The 27,835-nt window shown below is 37.8% G+C and overlaps 2 protein-coding genes across 5 annotated transcripts in view; one reads left to right on the top strand and one right to left on the bottom strand.

Annotated features, from left to right (window-relative positions):
- The window catches only part of LOC105490695 (RB transcriptional corepressor 1), a 175,477-nt gene that overhangs the window by 134,913 nt on the left and 12,729 nt on the right, over positions 1 to 27,835 (top strand). For all 4 annotated transcript variants that reach the window (XM_071081330.1, XM_071081326.1, XM_071081328.1 and 1 more), the window contains 3 exons: positions 17,496 to 17,614; positions 20,845 to 20,990; positions 24,274 to 24,419. In XM_071081330.1, the coding sequence (XP_070937431.1) occupies positions 17,496 to 17,614; positions 20,845 to 20,990; positions 24,274 to 24,419 (411 nt within the window). The remainder of the gene's footprint in view (positions 1 to 17,495; positions 17,615 to 20,844; positions 20,991 to 24,273; positions 24,420 to 27,835) is intronic.
- The window catches only part of LOC105490700 (RCC1 and BTB domain containing protein 2), a 71,640-nt gene continuing 65,550 nt past the window's right edge, over positions 21,746 to 27,835 (bottom strand). The window contains exon 16 of the transcript XR_011614795.1: positions 21,746 to 25,082. The gene's annotated coding sequence lies outside the window, so the exon portion shown is untranslated. The remainder of the gene's footprint in view (positions 25,083 to 27,835) is intronic.

Below are 27,835 nucleotides of genomic sequence, written 5' to 3'. Positions count from 1 at the left end.
CAGAGATTATCAGAGTGGATGAAAAACAAAACCCAACTCTATGCTATCCAAAAGAAATCTATTGTAAATATAAAAACACAAGTATGTTAAAAGGATGAATGAAAAGATTAGGTCCTGGATGGAACTGAGGTTAACTGGGGATAATTTTAAGATTTGTACTATGGGTGATTAGGTATTTGATAACACAATTAACTGAAGTAGGTATTGAAAGACCATCTCATAGCTGGTTGGTGATGAACGTAATGAGTTCATGTTAATGTTTGAACCTATTATATTTGAGATGTTTGCCACATATTCATGTGGATATCTTTGGTTTCCAGTTGGAAATATGGAACTAGAACTTAAAAGCATAGTTTTAGTCAGAAATGTAGACTTAGGAATAATATAGATATAGTTAAAATCATGAGGCCAGGTGCTGTGGCTCACACTTATAATCTCAGCACTTTAGGAGGCCAAGGCAGGTGGATCACCTGAGGTCAGAAGTTCGAGACCAGCCTGGCCAACATGGCGGAAACCCATCTCTACTAAAAATGCAAAAATTAGCTGAGTATGGTGGCACATGCCTGTAATTCCAGCTACTTGGGAGGCTGAGGCAGGAGAATTGCTTGAACCCGGGAGACGGAGGTTGCAGTGAGCTGAGATTGCACCACTGCACTCCAGCCTGGGCAACAAGAGCAAGACTCTCTCTTAAAAAAAAAAAATGTCAGCCAGCATATGTGTTGGCAAGCGGATCTGCAGAAATACTAGTATTAAAGGACCAGCAAGGTAAAATGGAAAAGATCCTCAGAAAGGCCAAGGTCTGCCAAAATTCTTCTATTTTCTATTCTAGTTTCCTCTTGTGAGGCAAAATAGTCTTAGAATTTAGCTTAGGGTAGTAAAAAAACATTTCCTGTAATGTAGTTCTAATAATATTCCTTAAAATACCCAGAAAACAATAGCAATTCCACCTTCCACTTCCTCTATTGTTAATTTTTCTACTAGCACTACAGGCTTGCACTTACTTCGATAATCAGAATCTCTTTTAGGAGCACCTTGACTTAATAGCCTTGGAGTTCTTTACTCTCTAGACAAGTTCAAGCTTGCCTTAGAAATGTATGTTAATTATGAAAAGTCATATAGAACAGACTTATAGCTTCTACTTTTTCTATCAGTATTATTTACCCGGTGGAATTTATACTAATCTTGCTGACAGAAAGAGCCTGGCTTCCTTCACAAGACTAGGTAGCAAAACAGAGTGAAGTGTTGTGTAGAGAGGAATTAGGCTGACAGTTACTTTGAGTAGATAAGTAATAACATGGGACGAGTACCAGAGAAAACTACTGCCCAAGTCCTGGATAGAAACAATGCTATAGAAAAAAATATACATATTTTACTTTCAAAAGTTAAGTATTCCATGAAATCTTTTCTTCATAGTTAAAAAAGATCAATGACTATATTAATTATCTGTTAGAACAACTAACATTTATTATCTCACACAATTTCTGAAAGTCAGGAAACTGGGAGTGGCTTAACTGTATGGTTTTGACTCATGTTTCCTCATGAGAGATTCTTAAATTGTCAACCAAGCCTGCAACTGGTTTAAGGCTTCACTGGGATTGGAGAGTCTACCTCTAAGTTCACTCATGTGGTTGTTGGCAGGCCTTAGTTCTTTGCTGGCTGATGGCCAGGGGCTTCATTTTTTTTGCCACGTGAGCCTCTCCATAGCGCTACTCCATAGCAGCTCCCTGGCTCAACCCCAGTGGAAGAGATCCTAGAGAGGGAGAGAACCTAATATGGAAACTGCAGGTTTTTATAAATTCATCACAGAAGTGACATGCTATCATTTCTGCCGTATGTCATTGGCCCACAGACTAACCCTGGTACAGTTTAGGAATGGTCTACACAAGGGTATAAATACCCAGTGTCAGAGATTATTGGGGTGATGTTGGAGGCTGGCTGCCATAGTTGTGACTTAGTGTCAATTAGAAAACAAATCCTATCATCTGTTTTCTTGTTTGTGCTTCGCTATAGTTAATTTAACTCATGACATGGCTGCATCATATGTCAGTATTCTAGAAATATTTACCAAGTGTCCATTATATGCTTGGCACTGGAATTTAAAGAACTCTCTGAAAGTCCCATCCGAACCCTGGTAGTCACCAGCCTAAAATCCTTCAGTGAGTTTATATTTTGCTATTTCCTTGCTATGAAATCTGTATTTTAGCATTATGGAAAGAAAAATTTCTGTCTCAAAGGCTTGTGTGTCAGGTGCCCTTCTAAGCACTTTACATTTATTATCTCATTTAATTGTCAAAACAGCCCTATAGTAAGTATTATTTTTCTTATCTTATAGATTAGCTACATGAAGTTTCCCTAGGGCCATATTATTTTTTTCTTCTCTCGCTTCTGAGTGCTCTATTCCTCTGCTTTTTACTTAAAATAATTTGTTCTTTCTTTAGGATTCAACTCAAGCATAACCTCTTCCAAGAAGTTTTCTCTAATACTCCTAATCTGAGTTAGTTGTCTCTTCTGATTTTCATGGCATCCTGTGCATTCTTTTATTGTGGTACTTAACACTTTGTATTGCTATTTTTTTATTTACTTATCTGGTTTTTTTTTTATTAGACTGTAAACTATAGCATAAAACTTCAAAACAAGGGCTCTGAAATCAAACAGTTTGAAACTGTGTCCTGGATCCACCACTTACTCATGTGACTAGACAATTTACTCCTAGTTTACCTTTCTTCACTTACAAAATGGCATTTAAAAAATAGTAACTTCTTTCTAGAGTTTATTGTGAGAATGAAATAATAATGTGGTTGGTGCTATGCCTGGCATTCAATAAATGTTGTCTCTTAAACTCTTTGAGGGTAGAATTATTGACTGCTTATCATGTGCCATGTATCATACCAAACTTTTTGTGTAGGTTGTTTTATTTTCACAACAACTCTATATGGTGGGTACTACAGTGAATGTGTTATTTCTCTTAGCATCTCTAGATGAGTGGATCAGTGAATGAATGATAGATGGAATTGTGACCAGTGGAGCTAATTATAGGGGTAAACAGCAACCTAGAAACATGGTTAAAAGCATGACAATCGGCAAAGAAAGAGTGAAAGAGATGGTGAGCAAAGGAACGTGACTCCCGTACTAGTATAGCAGCTAACAGCACAAGTTGTAGAAACAGGTAGGCTTGGGTTTGAATCACTGCTCCATCACTTATCAGCCATATAATATGGGGCAAAATTTATAATTTCTATAAAATACAGGTTATCTACTTTATAGACATATTATGAAGATTAAATGAGATAATATATATAAAATATTTTAAATAGAACCTAGCATATAGTAGATATTCAATAGATATTAACTAGTGCTATTGTTAAATTAAGATAATCATGAAGACAGAATTTTGATAGTGAGAGAAATAAAATAGAATCATGAAGTATAAGGTAATGACTTTGATTCATTAATCGTAGTTATCAAAATCAGGCATGATAGAAAGATTCCTACTGTCAGTCTTCTTTATAGTGCAGTATCCTCACCAGTCCACACAATATTTTTGCCCACTGAGTCTGGGATAAAGTTAAAAATTAATCCTCATGAACTAAAGCTAATGAAATGTTTAGAATATTCTGCCTTCTTACCCTATCATCACTTTAGCCCAAATGCTAGGAAAAAGAGAAACAAAAGTTTTCTGTCAGCTATTGAATGTGTTATGATTTAGAGAATTTCTGAGATTCACAGCAGAGTCTGTACTTTTTACATTTGATAGACCTCAGACTTACCTGAGTTATTAGAATTCCAGAAAAAAGGCTTTGGGGAAGGGTTCAAGGCCTTTTTGAACCTAAGAAGACAAGAAATTGAATTGTTACAACAATGTTGCTATTTAAGAAAGAATATTAAGTCATTTTTCAGAAATTTATATCAGAATTAGAAAAATGCAGAAATATAGTTTATACTTCTTAAGGAGGTGGTGGAGGAGATTAGGTATATACATGCATACATATATACATAGGTCTAAATATATTTTTATGTATATGAGAGAAGTATCAGGAATAGGGTAGGAAAGAGAATAGTAAGATTACATTAGAATCTGCTTAGGAGCTTTTCTAACATGTAGATATTCTCTCTTTTTGGGTATATCAAAATCCTAGGAGTAAATGGGAAACCTGGCATGTGTGTTTAATAAAGCTTCCTTGGGGACTCTGATATATGCTGCCTCCCAAATAAATTACAAGCCATGTCAGAAAGTAGGAGTTTACATTATAAAATATAACTGAAAACTAAAGTCTGATGTTCTAGAAAATATTAACTATTTTTCCTGAGATAGAAGTGGTTGACATTTGGGAGATAACTTTTGCTGTGTTCTGTGAGGCAAAGAGGAGGAAGGCTAGAGTTGATGAAGACATCTTTCTTTTATGTATGATTTTGTCTATGTTGGGCCCTGTTAATTTTCATTTACTTAGGTACAAATAGCTAATGCATCTTTTTTAACTTTAATGTTTGTTATTTATATGCATAGCCTGAATGGAAACATGATCCAAAGTTTAATTTTTTGGTTGAAATTTAGTATTTGGCTTCATATATATAAAGACTGGGGTAAGGCGATCTGCCTTGCCTTGCCTTGCCTTTCTTCCACTGTGTCAAAGAATTTATGATCAAGGGCCAGAGTCAATATTAATTATATGATTTTGTTTTAACCAAGAATACCTTAGTTAAATTTAAAATTGCAGTTGTACTCATAGATAAAGGGTTTGCTTTGTTAAAGGGGAAAGAAGAGACATCTCTTATACTTGCTTAACTTTTCATTTAAGAAGTTAATGTATTCATAATAAACAGAAAATGAAAGGAGTTTAAAAAGCAAATTGAACACATAGTTATCAGAGAAAACAGTTTTAAAATTATGATTTTAAACTCTCATCTGTATTGCTAAGAAAAGAATGCCCTATATGGTAATAATTAAAAAGTGGGGAAGAAAAAAAGAATCCTGCAGACATTCTAAGGATGACCTAGACCATTGATAATCTAAGCTTGAAGTTAATCATTAGAGTTTCTGAACCTTTATTACACTGGGTCTGTTCAGTCTGCTTTAACAAAATTCCATAGACTCGGTGGCTTATAAACAACAGAAATGTGTTTCTCACAGTTCTGGAAGCTGGGAAGTCCAAGATCAAGTTTCCAGCAGATCTGATATCTGGTGGAGGCCTGTTTCTTGGTTCCTCCATGGTGCCTTCTTACCATGTCCTCAGATGGTGGAAGGGACAATGCAGCTCTCTGGGGTCCCTTTTATAAGGGTACTAATCATCCTTTTCATAAGGATGTGCTGAAACTAAATTGTGCCTGAAGACCCTTATGTTACCTTTACATGTCAAATTTCTATTGTATTTGGCCAACCTTTGATTTTAAGGCACTAGGGCAAGAATGACCAAGAGGTTTCCAAAGGTATAGGAATAGTAACATGTGCATATCAACAAAAATCATTTGGTAGGAACCCAATACCAACCAATAAGCCTACTCCTATTGTCTCAGACCTACTTCTATTTCAGAATTAGAAGCTTTAAGGATTATGAAATTCTGGGAACTTGGAGTAGGTCCACCTAGAAGTAGAAGCAGCAAAGCACAAAAAACCAGTAAAATTTTTTAATAGTGTTGCTTAATTTTTTAAGTGTTATTTACTGGAAAATAAAACTATACCATGTTTAATCACTAAGCAATTTTTAACAAAAAACTTTAGCCCTAGGAATAGGCTAAACATGACACAATTTGCTATCATAGAATAATATATATGGGTAAAGGGTGTACCAGTTAGATTCCCATCAGCAAAAACCGGGTGATTTTCATTCTGTGGTATAGAGGTGCTAGTTAAGAGGCAGGAATTATTTTAAAATGTCTTTAATTTTGATCATGTAATTATAGGATCTATTTATTCACTTGTTTTTAACTTATTAACAAATCTTAGTCATGAGCATTATTAATAGATAATTTGATGCCTTATCACTTAGCAGTACAAGCATGTTTATTTCTGACTTTTAAACTCTAATTCACCCTTCTTGTGTTTTTCTATTCAGTCATAACCCTCTCCTTCAAAATTTGGTGAGGCATCTTTGACTTTTGTCATAATCAGACATGCTAGCTTCAAGAGCTTTCCTGTTCCTCTTTTAATGTCTGTTTCGCACATTGTATTAGTTCCTTTTACAGTATTAATTCTTCTTACAGTATGAATTTTTTTTTTTTTTTTTTTTTGAGATGGAGTCTCGCTCTGTCGCCCAGGCTGGAGTGCAGTGACGCGGTCTCTGCTCACTGCAAGCTCCGCCTCCAGGGTTCATGCCATTCTCCAGCCTCAGCCTCCCTAGTAGCTGGGACTACAGGCACCCGCCACCATGCCTGGCTAATTTTTTGTATTTTTAGTAGAGATGGGGTTTCATCATGTTAGCCAGGATGGATACAGTACGAATTTTTATTCATTTTGCAAATATTCATCATAGATATTTTTGTCTTATTATTTCAGTTAGAACATGATTTTTTTTCTTTGGATTCAGAAGGTAACTTTCCTATTGCACTTAGGATAAATTCCACAAAAACTCTTTAACAAGGTTTTTTTCCTGGCTATTAGAAAGCAGGAAGACCCTTGTTGAACTGAAGATAGTAATGATGGGAGAGGACTTTGACTTCTGTAACACCTCATTCAGATAAGTGGCTATTTTAGTTTAATTACATGAATTTTGTCATCTCCCTTGGAGCTGCCTCCCAGAGCTGGTATGTCAGATATCCTCAAGTAAACCTTGACTCAATTTTAGAAATCTTGGCTAATTTTTAGTTAGGAAGTCCTTTCTTTAAGCAATATTTTTAAATTAACGGAACAATCACAAAATATATTTTACATATTGCACTTTTCAAAATACTTTAAAGTACTTTTAAAAATACCCAACACCACAAAGTAACTTAGTTTAAAATAAAATAAAAATTTTTGAAATCAGACCTAATCAAATTTATATATCTCATATTTTCTTTCAAAATTTTGACTAACATATCAATTAATAAATCCACCTTGAAAGACATTTGAAGGTATAAATGTGTTTGTTCATGTGTATAAAATTGTGTCATTGATATAACATTACTATTCTTTAAAGATTTTTATGTTCTGAAAAATATCTCCTCTTAGTCTATAATTGAGCAAAAGGATTACTGTTTTGAAAGACTTAAAAAAAATACTTAGCTATTTTTTAGCTAAGGAAAAAGATTCCTTTTTCAGTAAATGGATAAAGCTGAAAAATAATAAATTAATAAAATGTTTTAAATAAAAAGTCATAAATATCTTAATACTTAATTCTAGGAAGCTTCTCTATTCATTTGCTTTTTTATTTTTAAAAAGTTTAAAAGAGTTTTAGTTTTAATATTTATAAACTTCAAATGTTATTATTCCACACTCAGAAAATATTTTTAATGTATTCAGTCACAGTTTACTAAAATAGCTAAGTTTTCTGATCCATAAAATGAATAATAACACTTAATTTTAAGACTTCTTTGAAGATTAAATGAGGTAATACATTCGAATAAAACATTTTAAACTGAAAGTACTTTCATTCTTATGTAAGGAAACCATGAAAGTAAGAGACACATCATTCTATTTTGCCAGTGTATCTTAAATTAACTTGCTTTTATTGTCAGTTTAGTGTTCAGCACACCAAGGGTACATTTCATACTAAGATTGTGCAAGTGAGAGTAAATGCCTCTTTAAATTTTCCATCTTAGGCACCTCCATTGCTTTTAGACCTGGCTATGTTTTATATTGCTTATATACATTTTTTTTTCTTTTAGAAAAAAGATAAGCTGAAAAACATTTTTGTTGATGACATACTATTGCTGAAATAAAAATTACCCAGAACATATTGGTGTGTAGGAAAAAACTCTCTCAAACTGTGTTTTTCTTCTGCTCTCATACCACCACAACAGTCGTCAACACAAAAGACTTCTGTGACCAAATGGGTGGGTTTTTTTCCCCACACACTAAGCAGCAGATACCAGCTGGGCATCCTCCAATTCAGTTCTGATACTGTCTACTTCGAGATAGTGTCAGATCCCACTGGTTGGGGGCTCAGTGCCCAAGACTGCCCCTCACACCCCCAGACACCAGCCTAGGCTTCCAAAACTTCTGACCTACCAGCTTCAAATTGAGGTTCTCACACCACACTCTTTAGGTTCAATTAATTTGCTGGAGCAGCTCACAAAAAAAAACTCAAGGATACTGGGCACAGTGGCTCAAGCCTGTAATTCCAGCACTTTGGGAGGTCGAAGCGGGCAGCTCACTTGAGGCCAGGAGTTCAAGAATAGCCTGGCCAACATGGCAAAACCCCATCTCTACTAAAAATACAAAAATTATCTGAGTGTGGTGGCACACGCCTGTAGTCCCAGCTACTCCAGAGGCTGAGGCATGAGAATCACCTGAACCCAGGAGGCGGAGGTTGCAGTGAGCTGAGATTGTGCCACTGTACGCCTGCCTGGGCCACAGAGCAAGACTGTCTCAAAAAAACAGAAAAAAGCACATGCGTGTTTATGTGCACTACAGCACAATTCACAATATCAAAGACATGGAATTAACCTAAATGCCCATCAATGTTAGACTGGATAAAGAAAATGTGGTATATATATACCCTAGAATACTATGCAGCCACAAAAAAGAATAAGATCATGTCCTGGCAAGGACATGGTTGGAACTGGAGGCCATTATCCTTAGCAAAATAGAAATAGAAAATCAAATACTGCATGCTCTGCCTTATAAGCAGCAGCCAAATGATGAGAACATGTGGACACATAGAGGGAAACACACTGAGGCTTATTGGAGAGTGGAGGGTGGGATGAGGGAAAAGATCAGAAAAATATCTAATGGGTACTAGGCTTAATACCTGGGTGATGAGATACTCTGTACAACAAACCCCCATGACGCACATTTACGTATGTAACAAACCTAAACATGTATCCCTGAACTTAAAATAAAAATTTTAAAAATTAAAAAAAAAAAAACACCAACAAAACAAAAAAACAAAAAGGAAAAACCCAAGGAAACACACTTACTGGTTTATTACAAAGAATATTACAAAGGATACAGATGAGGAGATGCGTAGGGTGAGGTATGGGAGCAGGGGTGCAGAGTTTTCATGCCCTCTGGGAGCCCCACCCTCCAGGAACCTCCATGTATTCAGCTATCCAGAAGCTCTCCTAACCCAGTTCCTTTGGGTTTTTATGATGTCAGCATTCCTCCCCTACACTATAGGGCAAAAGCCCTCTCTGGGGAGGCTCTTAAAGACACACAATTTACAACGATGGGGAAAAATTAGAGTCCTGCCTTGGAACAGGTTAAAGGAGGGCAAGAGAAGACCGGAGGCCTGCCTCTGAGGCCTACCACACCCAACATTGTAACAAAACAACAGTTGTTATGTATTTTCAGGTATTTTCAGTTCTGCATACTATGAAGTTAAAGACTTAAGTAAATTGAGTAAATAGTAGTTTTTGCTTTTTTAAAAAAATTTCACAGATCAATAGAGTTAACTCCTGAGTTATATGTATACAACCCCAAAGTTGTTTGCTGTCACTGGAGCTGTGCCTACCCCCGCCTGGCATATTCTTGAGACATTGGAGCTAGGAAGTTGGAAATTGATAGAAAATTTTGTCACTTGTAACAGAGTTAAGGCAGTATGGATATGGTGGACCCTATCACCTGGAATACGTTCCTGAAAGCAACACAGGTCATCAATGCCAAATATTTTTAGGACCCCAATTCTGTACTAAGTGCTAGTGATGTGATAGGAAGCTAGACACAATTGAACTAGCTATCTCTATATTAGTGACTTATCCTAAAACAGCGTTTCTATTGTAATTGGTTTCCTGTTTCTCTTAGAATATTTGAACGTTTTACCATGGTCTTTCAGATTCTGCATGATCATACAGCTTCGTACTTTTTAACCTCTTTAGCAACCTCTCCACTATCCCACCTGGGTACTTTAGTTCTGGTGGCCTCTTCCATTTTCTGAAAGAACGTCGGTTTCTTAGCATATGATCTTTCATCTTTTGGAAGATCTCTGCCCCTTCTCCTTTCAAAGCACAGCCTCCTTCTCACATTTCAAGACTCAGCATCCATGTTACCTTCCCAGATCAGCCTTCCTTCAACCCACCCCATCCACCTGGATCTCCCTGTTTATTCTTCGTGAGAGAACCCTGTTCTTTCATAGGATTGTTTTGAATTTGTCATCACATACTTATTTCCTTGTTTGTGTGCCTCTTCTCGCCAGACCCTAAGCACCATGTAAGTAGGAAGGAAGTATTATTTCAGAGACCCAAGTCTGAAATGGTTTATCTCTTTATACTTTATGGCTAAGGTATACATGTACACGTATTCTGTTTGACTAATATTTGAGGGAAAAAACATGGGGGAAAGGCATAGATAACATATTTTTTAGAGGATTTAGGGTATATATAACTGAGAAGCTTCGCTTTTTTTTTTTTTTTTCTTTTTTTTGGTGTCGGGGAGAGGGAATCCCGCTCTGTCACCCACACTGGAATAGTACAGTGGCACGATCTCGGCCCACTGCAACCTCTACCTCCTGGGTTCAAGCAATTCTCCTGCCTCAGCCTCCTGAGTAGCTAGGATTACAGGCGCGTGACACCATGCCCGGCTAATTTTTGTATTTTTAGTGGAGGTGGGGTTTTGCCATGTTGGCCAGGCTGGTCTCAAACTCCCGATCTCAGGTGATCCACCCGCCTCGGCCCCCCAAGGTGCTAGGATTACAGGTGTGAGCCACCATGCCTGGCCTCATTTTAAATCTTATTCTCACTTTGAGGTGGAGTTAACCTCAGGTAACTTTGAAGACGTCAACCTTCTCACTTTATTCATTTATTCAACAAATGTTTATTGAGCCCTTATTGTGTGCCAGGCAGTTTTAAACATTGGGGATACTATTGAATAAGACAGACAAATACCAAGTTTTCCTGCATCATGCTTGCTAGTAGAGAGATAGTTAATAAATAAGAAAATAAATGAATTTATAACATAACCTCAAGTGGTGATCAATACTATGATGGAAATAGAGCAGAGGTTGGAGTAGCAAATAAGCGGGAGTTATGGCTGTCTTAGGCAAGATGTTTAGACAAGGCTTTGCTTAGGAGGTGCTATTTGAGGAGATATGTGAATAATGGAGTGGGGTGAGTCATAGGAAGCACTGGTCAGAGTATTTTGGGCAGAGGAAACAGCAAGTACAAAAACCCAGAGACAGGAAGAATTATGCCACAGTCATGGAATAGAGAGATGACCAGGATGGCTGGAGTAAGAAGAGTGTTAGAGCATGAGGTCTGAGAGATATCAGGGGCCCAGAACTCATGTAGTGTTTTGTAAACCAAGATAAGGCATTTGAATTTATTCTGTGTGTGATAGGAAGCTCTTGGAGGGTTTTGAGTGTGGAGGTGGGATAACGTTAGCTCTATGAGGAGATCTAGGAGATAGCAAGAGTAGAAGTATGGAAACCAGTTTGTAGGATGCTTTTGCAGTGGAACAGACAAGAGATAAGAATTGATTTGACTCTAGCAATGGTATAGGCAATGAAAAGAAGTTAGACTTGGAATATATTTTGAATTTAGAGCCAATATGACTTGCCTGGTGTCTTGGATAAGAGTATGAGAGAAAGAATAATAATGATGACTCCTTTTCTTTTTTGCTTTGGGCAGCTGGATGTAAGGGGTGATTTAATGATATGGTAAACACTAGGGAGAAGCAGGCCTTTTTTGGGGGTGTTAGAGGATGATTAAAGTTTATTTTATACATAGACATCAAGTGAAGATGTTGAGTAAAGTGAAGTAGGGCAGATGCTTCTGAAATACTCCTTCAAGGCTATTTAGTATCTGACAAATGGAGCATTGTTACCTTTATGGCTCTAATTCCTAGCATAGGGTCTAGTAGAGAACAGACATACAACATATACTGGGTGGATGGATGGATAACTGGGCATACTGTCATACATTTGAGGAAATAGAATGTTCTTTGTATAATGACACTCATAGGTGTAAAGAAGAATCACAACCATAATAATATCAAATATTATATATTGCTCTGTGTCAAGCACTGTTCCCAATTCTTAACATTATTAATGTACTTCTCATATACTATGATTTAAGTTACTATTCTTATCATTAGTATCTCTGCTCTACAGTGAGAAACTTATCGAGGGCCATGTCGCTACAGGTGGCCAGGATTTGAACCCATGTACTGTGGCTCCAGAGTTTGTGCTCCTACCTACTGCACTATACTTTTCCCATGATCATGACATTCATCATCATAAACCAATATCTATATATCTGTGTGACCATTTGGTTTGGGGTGATGGAGTGATAAAAATAATATTTGAATGAAATATGAAGACTATTGGTGAAAAATGCCACCTTAATCCTTGGAAGAGAAATTTACCTTTAGTATAATCCTATTGGGTGAATCTGAAGCACAAATTAGGTTTTATCTCATATCTGAAAAGTATCTAAAATACCTAATTAGTGTACTTAAGTCCTGTTAATTGCACATCTTTGCAAGGTCTTAAGAGTCTCCTAAAATTTCATTGTTTGAGAGAAAAATTGGTAGTAGGCTACTCTTGAATATATGTGGGTTTATATTCATACCATTTTAGTTAAATAAAGATATTCAGTTCATCCATGGCTAGGAAGTATAAAATATTTAGTATAACAATATGTGTATTAGCCAGAATGAATTTCTTAAGGGTTAATTGTTAGCATTACTTTGCTCAGATGAAAGCCATTATTTATACTGCCGTGCCCCTAGTGAATACAGGAAAAGATGGCATGTCAACAAAAATTATATGATGGGAGTTGTAGAGTCTACTTTTCCAAAGTATACGTGCCACCTTCTCTTTTTTCTCCCTGATAAAATACAGCTCCTGTAGGACACCTTCTCTTCTGATGCCTCCATAGGAGACAACTCATGCTCACCATCTCCACTTTGAGAATTATTTCTGTAGTGAGTCACTATTACAGATAATAATCCATCTCCTGTTGGTCTGCTGGAACTGAAAAACGACTGAAAATTGTTAACTTTTGCAGTGATATGTGTAATGACTATATGATTATCTTGCCTCTTTTTATTCACAACTTATCAAGTACCTCCTTGACATATAGAAAGGAAAACAGTAAATTTAAGAAAAGACAGTTTTTTTCTCCTGAAAGTTTAGAGTTGAAAGCGCATCTTTAACACATTCATACATACATCCAAGAGATTCAAATAAAATAATCAAGCCAAATCACTGAAAGCTGAGAAAAGAGTTGAATGTTCAAGTGGCTACTGCGTAGTCACTTCATGTGATGTACCATGTAATCCTGCAAAATGAGTACTGTATTGCTGCTTTTCAAGTGATGAAACTGAGGTTCAGAGAGCAAAACGTTTCATTACTAGTAAACTTCAAACTAGTAAACAAGAATTTGAGCTTATATATCTCTAATTCCAGAACCTATGCTTTTATTGCTAATGGCTTTTTAAAAAACTTGTTCTTCATTCTTTTTTTTTTTGTTGAGTGAATTAAGAGCAGGATAAATAAGAAAAATAGTATTTAGGAATGTATTGCTTAGGTATGAGTAACTTCCTATTTGAAAGAACTGTTGAGTAATCGCTGTTTTTTTTCTTTCTTTTTAAATTTCTCCTCCCTGCATAGTTTCTGCATCTCCCAGATCACCTTTTTGTTTGTTTTGTTTTGGCACATTTATATCAGGGACTTTCTGGAAATATTTGATTGCCACTCATATGTAAATCACTAAAAATTAATTAGAAGCTCTGAGCACCTGGGTGAGGTTTGTGAAATTCATTGTATAGTTATTTGATAGAGCAATTTCTTAAGAAACCCCCATTGCATATCTTTAGGTCTTTTATCCTGTTACTCAGTACCTTACTGCCCAAAGTACCTGGTATCGCCACTGCCACATCCTTTTGGTGGGTTAAAAGTTTATCTGGTTTGCCTGTTGACTTTCCTTACTGCTGAGTTCCAATTCAGTTTTTTCTCATCTACTGAGTAGGTTACCATTTGTGTATCTATCTTCCAAGCTTTCAAAATTTTGTATCTCCAGCCTGGACAACATAGGGAGACCCTGTCTCTACAAAAAATTTTTTAGAAAATTAGCTGGGTACCATGGCACGTTCCTATAGTCCCAGCTACTCAGGAAGCTGCAGTGGGCCATGATTGTGTCACTATGCTCCAGCCTGGGTGACAGAGCAAGACCCTGACTCTTAAAAAAAATAAAAAATGTTGTATCTGAAAGGTTTATGTCTTTTAAAATAAGTCAGTTTATTGGCATTTTAGTGGAGTTTTATGAGAGAAAGTTAATGTATACATTCAATTTGCCATCTTTAACCAATGTTGTTTATCTTCTGAAGATTCCATTTAATTTAGTTTGTTGTAGTTTTAGTCATCCAGAAGTTTCCAATTTATATGAATTCAGATCTGTTCATATCCTTTGCCCACTTTTGAATGGAGTTATTTGTTTTTTTCTTGTAAATTTAAGTTCCTTGTAGACTCTGGGTATTAGACCTTTGTCAGATAGATAAGACCGCAAAAATTTTCTCCCATTCTATAGGTTGACTCTGCGCTCTGATGATAGTATTTTTTTTTTTTTTTTTTTGCTGTGCGGAAGCTCTTGAATTTAATTAGATCCCATTTGTCAATTTCTGCTTTTGTTGTGATTGCTTTTGGCATTTTCATCATGAAATCTTTGCCCATGCCTGTGTCCTGAATGGGTATTGCCTAGATTTTCTTCTAGGATTTTTAGAGTTTTCGGTTTTACATTTAAATCTTTAATCCATCTTGAGTTAATTTTTGTATAAGGTTTAAGGAAGGGGTCTAGTTTCAATTTTCTGCATATGACTAGCCAATTCTCCCAGGACCATTTATTTAATAGGGAATCCTTTCCCCATTGCTTGTTTTTGTCAGGCTTGTCAAAGATCAGATGTGTGGTCTTATTTCTAGGTGTGTGGTCTTATTTCTGAGTCCTCTACTCTGTTTAATTGGTCTGTGTGTCTGTTCTTGTACTAATACCATGCTGTTTTGGTTACTGTAGCCTTGTAGGATAGTTTGAAGTCAGGTAGTGTGATGTCTCCAGCTTTGTTCTTTTTGCTAAGGATTGTCTTGGATATTTGGGTTCTTTTTTGGTTCCATATGAATTTTATGAATTTTGGTTCCATATGAATTAGTTTTTTCTAATTCTGTGAAGAAAGCCCATGGCAGTTTAGTGGGAATAGCATTGAATCTATAAATAACTTTGGGCTGTATGGTCAGTTTCACAATATTGATTCTTTCTATCCATAAGCATGGAATGTTTGTCCATTTGTTTGTGTCCTCTTTGATTTCTTTGAGCAGTGGTTTGTAGTTGTTGAAGAGGCCCTTCACTTCCCTTGTTAGCTGTATTCCTAGGTATTTTATTCATTTTGTAGCAATTGTGAATTGAAGTTCATTCATGATTTGACTCTTTGCTTGCTTATTGTTGGTGTATAGGAATGCTAGCGATTATTGCACATTGATTTTGTATCCTGAGACTTTGCTGAAGTTGCTTATCAGCCTAAGAAGGTTCTGGGCTGAGATGATAATTTGACCTCCTCTCTTCCTATTTGAGTATCTTTATTTCTTTCTCTTGCCTGATTACCCTGGCCAGATCTTCCAATACTATGTTGAGTAGGATTGGTGAGAGAGAGCATCCTCATCTTGTGCTGATTTTCAAGGGGAATGCTTCCACCTTTTCCCCATTCAGTATTATGTTAGCTACGGATTTGTCATAGATGGCTCTTTGAGGTATATTCCTTGAATACCTAGTTTGTTCAGAGTTTTTAACATTATGTTGAATTTTATCAAAGGCCTCTTCTGCAACCACAGATAATCATGTGGTTTTTGTCTTTAATTCTGTTTATGTGATAAATCACATTTATTGGTTTGCATATGTTGAACCAGCCTTGCACTCTGAGGATGAAGCCAGCTTGATCATGGTAGATAAGCTTTTTGGTGTGTGCTGGATTTGGTTTGCCAGTATTTTATTGTGGATTTTTGCATTGGTGTTCATCACAGATATTGGCCTGAAGTTTTCTATTTTTGTTATATCTCCTGCTTGGTTTTGGTATCAGAGTGATGCTGGCCTCATAAAATAAGTTAGGGAGGAGTCCCTTCCTTTCAATTTTTAGAATAGTTTCAGTAGAAATTTGTACCTCTGATAGAATTCAGCTGTGAATGTATCTGATCCTGCGATTTTTTTTTTTTGGTTGGTAGGCTATTTATTACTGCCTCAATTTCAGAACACGCTGTTGGTCTACTTAGGTAATTGATTTCTTCCTGGTTTAGTCTTGGGAGGGTGTATGTGTCCAGAAATGTATTCCTTTCTTCTAGATTTTTTAGTTTATGTGCATAGAGGTGTTTATAGTATTTTCTGATGGTTGGTTGTATTTCTGTGGGGTAAGGGTGGTATCTCCCTTGTCATTTCTGATTGCATTTATTCCATTCTTCTCTCTTTCCTTCTATATTAGTCTAGCTAGTGGTGTATTTTATTAATTTTTTCAAAAAATAAGCCCCTGGATTCTTTGATTTTTTTAAGGGTTTTTTGTGTCTCTATCTCCTTCGGTTCTGCTCTGATCTCGGTTATTTTTTGTCTTCTGCTAGCTTTGGGGATTGTTTGCTCTTTGAACTGGTTTTAGTATCAATATTGTACTCGCTTCATAAAATGAGATGAAGAATGTTTCTACTTTTTCCATTCTAGGAAGAATCTGAATAAAAGTGGAATTATCTGTCCCTTGAATGTTTGGTAGAATTTACTAGTAAAACCAATTGAGCTTGATGTTTTATTTATGGGAAGATTTTAAATTATTGATTCAAATTATTTAATAGTTGGCAGGACTATGTAAGTTATTTTTTATTGAGGTTTGGTAATTTGTATTTTTGTAGTAATTTTCCTCTTGGTCTACGTTTTCCAATTTATTGATATAAAATTATTCATAATTCCCTATTATCTTTTTAATCTTTGTGATTCTGTCCCATTTTTCATACCTAATACTGCCTATCTATCTCTTTTCTTTATCTTGATCAATCTGACTGGAGATTTGTTTATTAGTTATTTCAAAGAACCAGTTTTTAGCTTCGTTGACCAAACTGTGTTTTATCTTTGTTTTCAGTTCATTAAGTTCTGCTCATGTCTTCATTTCTTTCTTTTTACTTTCTTTGGTTTTTTTTCTGTCTTTCCCCGTAACTTTTAACTTATTTTCTAATATAAGCATTGAAGGTTATACATTTTTCTACTTTTTTGTGTGTGTAAAGTACAAAAATTGTCAATTGGGAATTTCGAAGTGGAGGAAAATATTTCATTCTGACTTTTAAATTGCCACTCTCAATTGTGCCTAAAATTCATAGTGCTTACCATGTCAAACAATATGATTTTGATATGTACCTGGGAAAATTATGCTTACTAATGTGGTTTTAATCTCATCATGTTTCTTATAGGATTCACCTTTATTTGATCTTATTAAACAATCAAAGGACCGAGAAGGACCAACTGATCACTTTGAATCTGCTTGTCCTCTTAATCTTCCTCTCCAGAATAATCACACTGCAGCAGATATGTAAGCAAAATATATGTTATGTTGACCATTCAAACTACAGATTTTAAGCATAAGTGCGATGTAAGGTTCTATAAAGAAACTGTAGGAAATAGAATTTTGAATAATACATTGTTTCTGTTTTTAAGAAGTTAGTAATAAAAGATACATGACCCAAATAAAGTCATATAAAAGAGTACAGAGTGCTACTGAATCACCTAGGATTTGCATAATGAGAGCAGTTTTCATGGCAGAGTTGGCAGTTTAGGTGGAATAGGATTTCAACATGGAAACTGGAGAGGATAGAGGAGACAGAGGAGCGTGTTCCAAGAGTCAGAATGATATGAACTCAAAAGTATCAAAGGAAGCAGAAAACATTTTTCAGAGCGTGCAGGTCAGACCATTTGGAGTGAAGCATAGGATAAGTGTAGGGAGAAGTATAGGATGTGGACTAATACACAGTTGATTACTGTGTGCTGATGACGATGATGGGAAAAGAAAATGTAAACCCAGAAGTATCTGAAACAGGTCTCAATTAATGTAGAAGTTTATTTTGCCAAGATTAAGGACATGCCCAGGAGAGAGATCTGTGCCTTTCTCCAATGATGATTTTGAGGGCTCCAATATTTAAATGGGAAAGTCAGTCTGGAGGAGAAAGAAAAAAGGGTATGGTAATCCACATGTTGCAAGAGAAAAAAAGCTGGTAGAGAAATAGTCAATTATCTATCCATCTCATGCTGAGTGAATTGACATTTTACATAAGATAAGGTGAACTTAGAGTCGCTATCTGTAGAGGTATTTAACCTTTTATCTGTATTTATTTGTGTGGGAACAAAAGGAAAGGCAGTCTCTTGCGTGACTCAGCTTTCAGCTTAATTTTTTCCTTTTGGCATAGTGAATTGGGGTCCCAAGTGTTTATTTTCCTTTCACAAAAGCAATCACTAACTGTGTGCTGGGCAGTGTCCTAAGTACTTAAGATTTATTTTTTAATTTAATCTTCATAACAATCCGTAAGGTAGTAGATACTGCTGTCAGCCTGTTATCTAAAATGTAAAATAGGAATTAGAGAAATAAGATAACTTGCCTAAGGTCAACAGAATTCAAACCCAAGCTATCTAATCCCAAAGCCCAGGCTCTTAATCACTGTAGCTACATTGCCTTTCACAGAAATGTGCCTAATATTTTGTTTCTGTTTAATTGTGTGTAGGAACTGACATTACAGTATTCTGTATTAGTGCAGGGGCCATTTTCCAGAGATGTCATTTTCATGCTAACTTGTACCCAAAGTGTTTCTGGCATATGGAGACCCTGCCTTCATGCATACATTTGTTTCCTAAGTAATGCTTTATATAAAGAAGTTAAGCCTTTTTTTTTTTTTTTTTTTTTTAAATTCAAGAAGCAGTCATCTGTTAACTGCCAGGAAGTGGTGTAGGCACTGGGAATACAGAAGTAAGATGGCCTGGGTCCTTCCCCTCATAGAGCTTACATTCTGGAGGAGAAACACAGGCAGTGAACAAGTAAACCAAGATATAAGATGATTTTAGAGTATAGTAAGTGCTATAAAAGAGATAAACAGAGTGTTGTGAAAGAGAGAAATGGAGAGGGTGATAGAATGTTTAGTGGCACTTTCCTTTCTCTGAAAAAGTGATATTTTGACCTGACACCTGAAGGGCAATCTGATGCTGGCCAGACAAAAATCTTTATGATGTGCATTCCAGGCAGCAAGTGCTGTGGCTGTAGGGCAGATCAAACTTAGTTGGATTTAGGAACAGAAAGAAAGAAATCCTAGTGTGGCTGGGGTATTTGAAGAGGAGAATGGTGCAAGATGAGACTGAAGAGCCAAGCTGGGGTAGATCTTGTAGGTCCCCACAGGCCATAGTAAGGAGTTTGGATTCTATAAGGGCAGTGGGAAGCCATTTAAGCAGAAATGCAACTTGCTATAATTTGTATTTTTAAAGGTCCACTCTCTGGCTGCTATCTGAAGTACAGGTGGGTTTGGAGGAAAGAAAGGGACAGGGCAAGGCAGAAAGCAAGGAGACCAGTTTGGAGACTATTTCTGTAGTTCAGATGAGGGATGTAAGTGACTTGGTCTAAGGTATGGTGTTAGAAATAGAAATGGAGAGATCTGGGGTATATTTAGAGATAAATTAATAGGTTTTACATTGGTTTTACATTGGATTTCAGGAATTTGTAAAATGGAGAAATTAAAAATAACTCCTAGATTTTTGACTTAAGACACTAGATGTAATGTGGAGCTATTCTTTGAGATGGGAAAATAAATCTAGAGCTCTGCTTTGTTCTTATTAAGTCTGAGATTCAAGTAGTTACATCTGGTAGGTAATTGGATATTTACACCTAGAACTTCAGAGACTAACTTTGCCCAAGTTAAGCCAGTTTACGATACTGTCAGTAAACTGAATGAAAATCCAAAGTGGAAAATAGACCAGACACTGGTCCTTCTAAAATCATTGTGATAATGAGTTGCTTTTCTTAGTGTACTAGTTAATATACTACATGTTGTAGAAACATCCATAGTAAGGTACAAATTCTACTTCCTGTTCCTTTGTTCTTAAAATTTATGTCTTTAAAAATAAGTTTGTTTGCCAACTACCAAAAGAAAATCAGAAAGTAGATCTAGATTATTCTGTTAAATAGGGGGCAGCACAGAATGATAATATTTGCTAATATCCTTGCCTTGAGTTATGCCTGACATATTTAGTATACAGGTGTAAATCTGTCTGAATAATGTTATTTGAAGTATTAATTCATAGAATTCTGTACTGTGTGATTTAGGTGTGTGTAAATCTGTGTGTGTAACTGAAATCTTAGATATGAACCATATCTAAGTTATCACCGTATTTAGTTACAACTAAAAAAATTTTGGGGAGAATCACAAAAACAAGGTAACACTAATATCAATACTTTTTTTTTTTTTAGCTGGAATCATCTTATGGTCTCAATCCCACTATAATTATTAAAATTGTACATTATACATATATAGCTATTTTTTCTAATAAGGCAGCAATCCCCAGGAAAAGCCATTTATTAAAATAGAGTTAGATATGATGATGACAAGCAGTTTTCCTATTAATATATCTTTCCCAGCTTACATTTAAGTAGTCTGCTCAGTGAATTTGATATACAATACCAATTAAATAGACAAGATGTATCTGGGTATACAACCTTAAAGTGTGTGTATAGTCTGTGATTCTTAGCCAACTTCAAATGAAGACTTTTCCTTTAAATATATCTAGGTATCTTTCTCCTGTAAGATCTCCAAAGAAAAAAGGTTCAACTACACGTGTAAATTCTACTGCAAATGCAGAGACACAAGCAACCTCAGCCTTCCAGACCCAGAAGCCATTGAAATCTACCTCTCTTTCACTGTTTTATAAAAAAGGTTAGTAGATGATTCTTTTCAAGAGCATGGACTCTGAAACTAGGCTGACTGGGTTCAAATCATGTTTCTTCTATTTTCTAGGTACATTACTGGGCAAGTCACTTAATATCTCTGTGGCTCAGTTTCCTCATTTATAAAATGGAAATGATAATGTTGTGAGATCTTTCCTGACTATTCACAGAGTCGTTTTTCTGGCTGGAAACCTCTGTGGCCCGTGGCGCCTTTGACCGAGTTTTGCTCAGGCCCACTGGGCTCATTTCACCCCCTTGGCCTGACAGGCTGCACTTGGCTCACACTACCGGCTTGGGTCCCATGCCAGCCAGGAGCAAGTCAGACGTGGAACAGAGAGGGGTGTGTGAGCAAGCATGAGGTCTGGCCATTGCACACAGTCAGAAATACCGGCTCCTGCAGTGGGGCAGGCAGGTGCTGGCTCTCTGTGAGGCTGCAGCTGGACCAGACACACCACAAGTAGTTTCCACAGCTGGCATCAGGGAACAATAAAGTGGCCCCCAGAAGCTTGGAGATGCCAGAAACCACAGGGCCCCAAAGAGGGAGTCACAGCCCTGGCTCAGGGAGCTTCCAATTCTGGGCTGCGCGAAGGGCCACAGCTCTTCTCTTTATCCGCAACATGGTGAGCAAGGGGCACGTTTCAGCCCTGTTTGTGGTACTGTCCTTTTTGCCTCATCATTTGGTGGGTCCTGAGTTCTTGTCCTGCAACCAGGAAGAATGAGGTACACAGACAAGTGGAGGGTGAGCAAGATGAAGGGGAGATTTATTGAGCAATAGAACAGCTTAAAGAAGACCCACAGTGGGCAGCTCCTCTCTGTAACCACAATGTCCCGATGAGTGTTCAGCTCCTAGCAGAGAAGGTAGCTCCTCTCTGCAGGCAGGTCGTCCCAACAAGTGTTCAGTTCTCAGCAGAAAGGGTAGCTCCTCTCTGCAGCTGCTGGTCCTGACAAGTGTTCAGCTATCAGTAGAGAGGGTAGCTCCTCTCTGCAGCTAGTTGTCCCATCGTCTCATCCTCTGCTCTGCTCTGGCTGAGCCTCGGGCTTCTATGGGCCTCAGTGGGGAGAAAGTACGTATCAATTGGTCCATGGGCAGCCACTAGTGGGCCCAGAAAAGGTACCACAAGTCCTCACTCCGGTCTGTGGGACTGGCAGCGCCCACTCCTAGCCTTCAGGCACTCCCTGGCCTGAAGGTGGGGCCTCAACAGGAGGCCCATCTGCCTCCTGCTGCCATCCATGCGCCAAGGGGCACCTGCAGCCAGTGCCAAGCTGCCCTCAGCCCCCGCTTTGGCTTCCCCCATGCTTGTCAGCGCCCAAAGTCTGGAGAGGGCTGAGGCGGCAGGGGGCTGGTGTGTCAGCGCTGCCTTGAGCGTGCGCACACCTGGCTGGGCTGTGACAGCACCCAGGCTCAGCCCTGACTTTGCTCCGAGATTGGAGTGGGCGCTGGCAGCAGGGAGAAACCAGGCAGTGGGAGCAGGCACTTCTGAGCCTGTGAGGGCGGTGGCGGTGAGGGGGGTGCCTTCCCGGGCCCCCAAGAGTACAGAGATGCCTGGGTCCACAGCCACGGTTTGGGTGGCTGCAGCTGCGCTGGGGAGGGTGGGATCCCACCTGCTCCCCAGCCCTGAGAGCACAGGGATGCCTGAGTCCGCAGCGGTGGCTTGGGCAGCTGCAGAAGCACTGGGGAGCTCCTGTCCCTACTCGGAAGGGGCGGGGTTCCTACTTGTCCCCGGCTCCCCCGGGCTTCCTGGAGCATGCCGCCCCATCCATGCCTCCCTGCTGCAGCCGGTGTGATGTACATACAAAAGTAGTGTGTTGTTGCCTACTGCAGACACATTTAGTGGATATTTTCAGGACCTTTAAGAAGGCCAGTAACCAGGTCATGTAGCATTCTCTGAGTGTGTATATATATTGTGGGGTGCGGAGGTTGATTTGAGTGTCTGTGCACGCGCATATACTTCCTAGTGTACACCCACTTGGAGCTCTTTGAAAGACAGTAAAAGGTCATGTTCCTCCATGATAATCTTTTTCCTGATTTTATTCAAGTAAGAATTATGCTGAGCTTTACAGGCATATTGTCAGATATTATCCTTAGGTTAGAGCAGTGGATTTCAAAGTGTCATTCCCAACCAGCAGAATCCACATCACCTGGAAATTGTAGAAATGAGAATTCTGGGGCTCCAACCTAGACCCGCTCAATCAGAAACTCTTAAGATAGGGCCCCCAAAACCTTAACAATCCTCCAGCTAAGTCTGATGTATGCTAAAGTTTAAGACCACTGAGATAAATTGTTAGCTTTAAAAATTTAAAATTAGCTTTTGCAAGTCATTGAAAGAGACATGTAAAGGGTCTTTTAAAGTAGGTGAAGGAAAATTCAATTTTATGGATTCCTTTTTACCAAATTTGCATTTTCAGTAGTTTTTATAGACTAAATAAATTACATATTGCAGTCATTTTACACTTAGGTAATCTACAAGTTTACCATTTTTCAACACAGTATGCTCCATTGGTATTTTATAGAGAAATGTGTGGTTTAATTTTTTTAGGACTGGAAAAATTCATAGACACTGGCAATTATATAATTTAAAAAAAGATTGTTCCTCTTTAATATTGATAGTGGGAATGACCAATGGTGAGTGATTATTAATGGAACTGAAACAAACCCTACTGGGTTGGCCTAATTTTACAGTGTCTTATGACCTTTCCTCCACTACTTCCCACCTCTGCCCCAATTTCATGCCATAATAGTTAATTCAGCATGTATCATTCTGCCTTATATGTACCTAGAACTGTGCTAACACAAGGAATCAATTATTTTTAAGGAAAATAGTAGTAGAAAAATCTTAAAACATCACCACTAAAGAACTTATTCATGTAACCAAACACCACCTGTTCCCCCAAACACCTATTTTTTTAAAAAAACTCATGCCTACATAGTGAAGCCTCCATAAAAACTCAAAAGGACCTGGTTCTGGGAGCTTCTGGGTATCTGCCCAGCTGGAGGTTCCTGGAGAAAAGCATGCCTGGGGAGGGCAAGGAAATTCCATGCCCCTTCTCACATGCCTTGCCTTCTGCATCTCTTCATTTGTATCCCTTGTAATATCCTTCATAATAAACCAGTAAACATGTTTCTCTGGGGGGGGGGAAAAGTGGCAGAAATGAGGTTTCTGTTAAAATGCTGCTTAACAGCATTATAATCAGAGCAATTTCATGATTTGAAAAAAATCTACTTGTAATTCAAAATGAACAGTAAAAATGACTAATTCTTCTTATCCCCACAGTGTATCGGCTAGCCTATCTCCGGCTAAATACACTATGTGAACGCCTTCTATCTGAGCACCCAGAACTAGAACACATCATCTGGACCCTTTTCCAGCATACGCTGCAGAATGAGTATGAACTCATGAGAGACAGGCATTTGGACCAAGTAAGAAAATCAAGCACTTCACCTTCTCTCCTCCCTACTTACTTGTTAACTAATTTCTTTCTTTTTTCTTTTTTTTTTGAGATGGAGTCTCACTCTGTTGCCCAGGCTGGAGTGCAGTGGTGCAATCTCGGCTCACTGCAACCTCTGCCTCCCAGGTTCAAGTGATTCTCCTGCCTCAGCCTCCCAAGTAGCTAGGATTACAGGCGTGTACCACCACGCCTGGTTAATTTTTGTATTTTAGTAGAGACAGGTTTTCACCATGTTGGCCAGGCTGGTCTCGAACTTCTGACCTCAGGTGATCCATCTGCCTACGGCCTCCCACAGTGTTGGGATTACAGGCTTGAGCCACCGCACCCAGCCTTGTTAAGTGATTTCTAAAGAAAATATTAGATTCAAATGAGAAACTAGATCAATTTATTAGACTTAATATATGTTCATTTTTTGGCTACCATTTACATTTTTGTTGTAATTCTTACAAATTAAAGCTTTAACACTCAAGAGTATATTTTAGTAACTACTTATTTAATGAGACAAAAGATCTTACCTGTAAAAAAAATAGGTGAAGAATCTTCTTATAGGCTTTTTCTGTGTAGTAGTGAGCTGGATATCATTTTAGTGTGAAAAAAGCATGAGACTTAAGAATCAGTTGATTTAAAACAATACCTATTGAATGAATGAATGAAATCAATTAGTTTACAGTGAGAGAATTATCTTTCATATCCTCCTTTTTCTCTATAAAATAGGTTAATAAGAACAATATACTTTTGGCTGGGTGCGGTGGCTCACATCTGTAATCCTAGGACTTTGGGAGGCTGAGGTGGGCAGATCGCTTGAGCTCGGGAGTTTGAGACCAGCCTGGGCAACCTGGCAAAACCTCATCTCTACAAAAAATTTAAAAATTAGCCAGGTGTGGTGACTTGCACCTGTGGTCCTAGCTGCTTGGGAGGCTGAACTGGGAGTATTTCTTGAGCCCAGGAGGTGGAGATTGCAAGTGAGCTGAGATCACACCACTGTACTCCGGCCTGGGTAACAGAGCAAGACCCTGTCTCAAAAAAATTTTTTTTCTAATTAAAAAAAAATATATATACATATATATAGTTAATAGCTTTAGTGACATAATTCACACACCATAAAAACCACCCATTTAAAATGTACAATTCGGTGGTTTTTAGTGTATTCACAGAGTTGTACAAACATCACCACAATCAATTTTAGAATTTGTATCACACCAGAAAGAAACTCCATACCCTCAAGCAGTCACCCTCTATTCCCCTACCCCCTAAGCCCAAGACAATATTAATCTGTTTTCTATGGACTTTCCTCTTCTAGACATTTCATACACATGGAATTATATAATATGTGGTCTTTTGTGTTTGTCTTCTTTCATTTAGCATGTTTTCAAGGTTCATCTGTATTGTAGCTTGTATCAGTACTTCATTCCTTTTCATTGCCAGATAATATTCCATTGTATGAGTATATACCACATTATGCTTATCATTCATGAAGTGATAAACATTTGGGCTGTTTCCACTTTTTGGCCATTATGAATAATGTTACTGTGAACATTTATGTACATGTTTTCATTTCTCCTGGGTACATACCTAGGAGTAGAGTTGCTAGGTCATATGATGATTCCATGTTAACTTTTTGAGGAATGCCCAGATCATTTTCCAAAGTGGCTATACCATTTTACATGCCTACCAATAATGTATGAGGTTCCAATTTCTCTATATCCTCACCAACTTTTTTAATCTTTTTTTTAAATCATAGCCATCCTAGTGGGTATAAAGTGGCATCTCAGTGTGCTTTTGATTTGCATTTCTCTGATGGCTAGTGATGGTGAGCACCTTTTCATGTGTTTACTGGCCATGTGTATATCTTCTTTAGAGAAATGTCTATTCAGACCCTTTGCCCATTTTTATTTTTATTTTTATTTTTTATTTTTGACACGGAGTCTTGCTCTGTCGCCCAGGCTAGGGTGCAGTGGCATGATCTCAGCTTACAGCAACCTCTGCCTCCCGGATTCAAGCGATTCTCCTGCCTCAGCCTTCTGAGTAGCTGGGATTACAGGTGTGTGCCACGACGCTGGCTAATTTCTGTATTTTTAGTAGAGATAGGGTTTCATTATGTTGGTCAGGCTGGTCTCGAACTCCTGACCTTGTGATCCACTCGCCTCGGACTTCCAAAGGGCTGGGATTACGGGCGTGAGCCACCATGCCCAGCCCATTTTGTTTTGAGACATGGTCTTATTCCAGGTTGGAATGCAGTGACATGATCATAGCTCACTACGGCCTCGAATCCCTGGGCTTAAGTGTTCCTCCCACTTCTGCCTCCCGAGTAGCTGGGACCATAGGCACACACCACCACGCCCAGCAAATTTTTGTATTTTTTGTAGAGATAGGGTTTTGCCGTGTTGCTCAGGCTGGTCTCGAACTCCTGAGCTCAAGTGAGTCACCCACCTGGGCCTCCCAAAGTGCTGGGATTACAGGCATGAGCCACCACACCCAGACTGCCCATTATTTAATAGGGTTATTTGTCTTGTTATTATTGAACTGTAAGGGGTCTTTATGTAGTCTATATACAAGTCCCTTATCACATACATAATTTGAAAATATTTTCTTCCTTTCTGTGAGTTGTTTCACTTTCTTGGTAGTGTCCTTTGAAACACAAGTTTTTTATTTTGATGATGTCTAATTTATGTAGTTGTTTTCTTGTTATTGATGCTTTAGTGTCATATCTAAGAAACCAGTGCGAAATCTGAAGTTGTTAAGATTTATCCCTGTTTTCCTCCAAAAGGTTTATAGTTTTAGTTCTTACATTTAGGTTTTGCTCCATTTTGAGCTAATTTTTTAATATAGTTGAGGTAGGAGTCCAGCTTCATTCTTTTGTATGTGGATAACTAGTTGTTCCAGCACCATTTTTTGAAAAGACTTTTTCTCTCCTCATTGACAGTTGTCAAAAAATCAGTTGACTGTAAATATGTAAATATTTATTTCTGGACTCTCAATTCTGTTTCATTGATCTACATAAGGTATTCTTATGCCAGTACTACACTGTCTACACTTGGCTGTAGGATGCCAAGCAAAAGATGATTATTTGGCACTCTTGGCAATAGTAGGTAAGAGCAAGAATGTTGCAGAAGTAATGAGTACTTAAATTAGGCTGTAAAGTTCATACAAATAATGTCTGATGTTTTAAAGTCACAGGGAATCATTTTCAGAACTTAGTTTTGCATTTAAAATATCTTTTATTGAAATGTAATACACATATGTAAAAACCTGTGTATCAAAAGGATACATTCTAACAAAAATTCATCAACTGAACTTAGTTATATAACCAGCATCCAGATCTGGAAACAAAACATTGTCAGCAACACATAAGACTCTCTTACATGCCCTTCCAGTCACCATGGCCTC

Source organism: Macaca nemestrina, chromosome 16, assembly GCF_043159975.1.
Source record: "Macaca nemestrina isolate mMacNem1 chromosome 16, mMacNem.hap1, whole genome shotgun sequence".
Classification (NCBI taxonomy): Eukaryota; Metazoa; Chordata; class Mammalia; order Primates; family Cercopithecidae; genus Macaca; species Macaca nemestrina.
The sequence above is the reverse complement of the archived record's forward strand: the minus strand, read 5'-3'. Positions and strand labels throughout refer to the sequence as shown.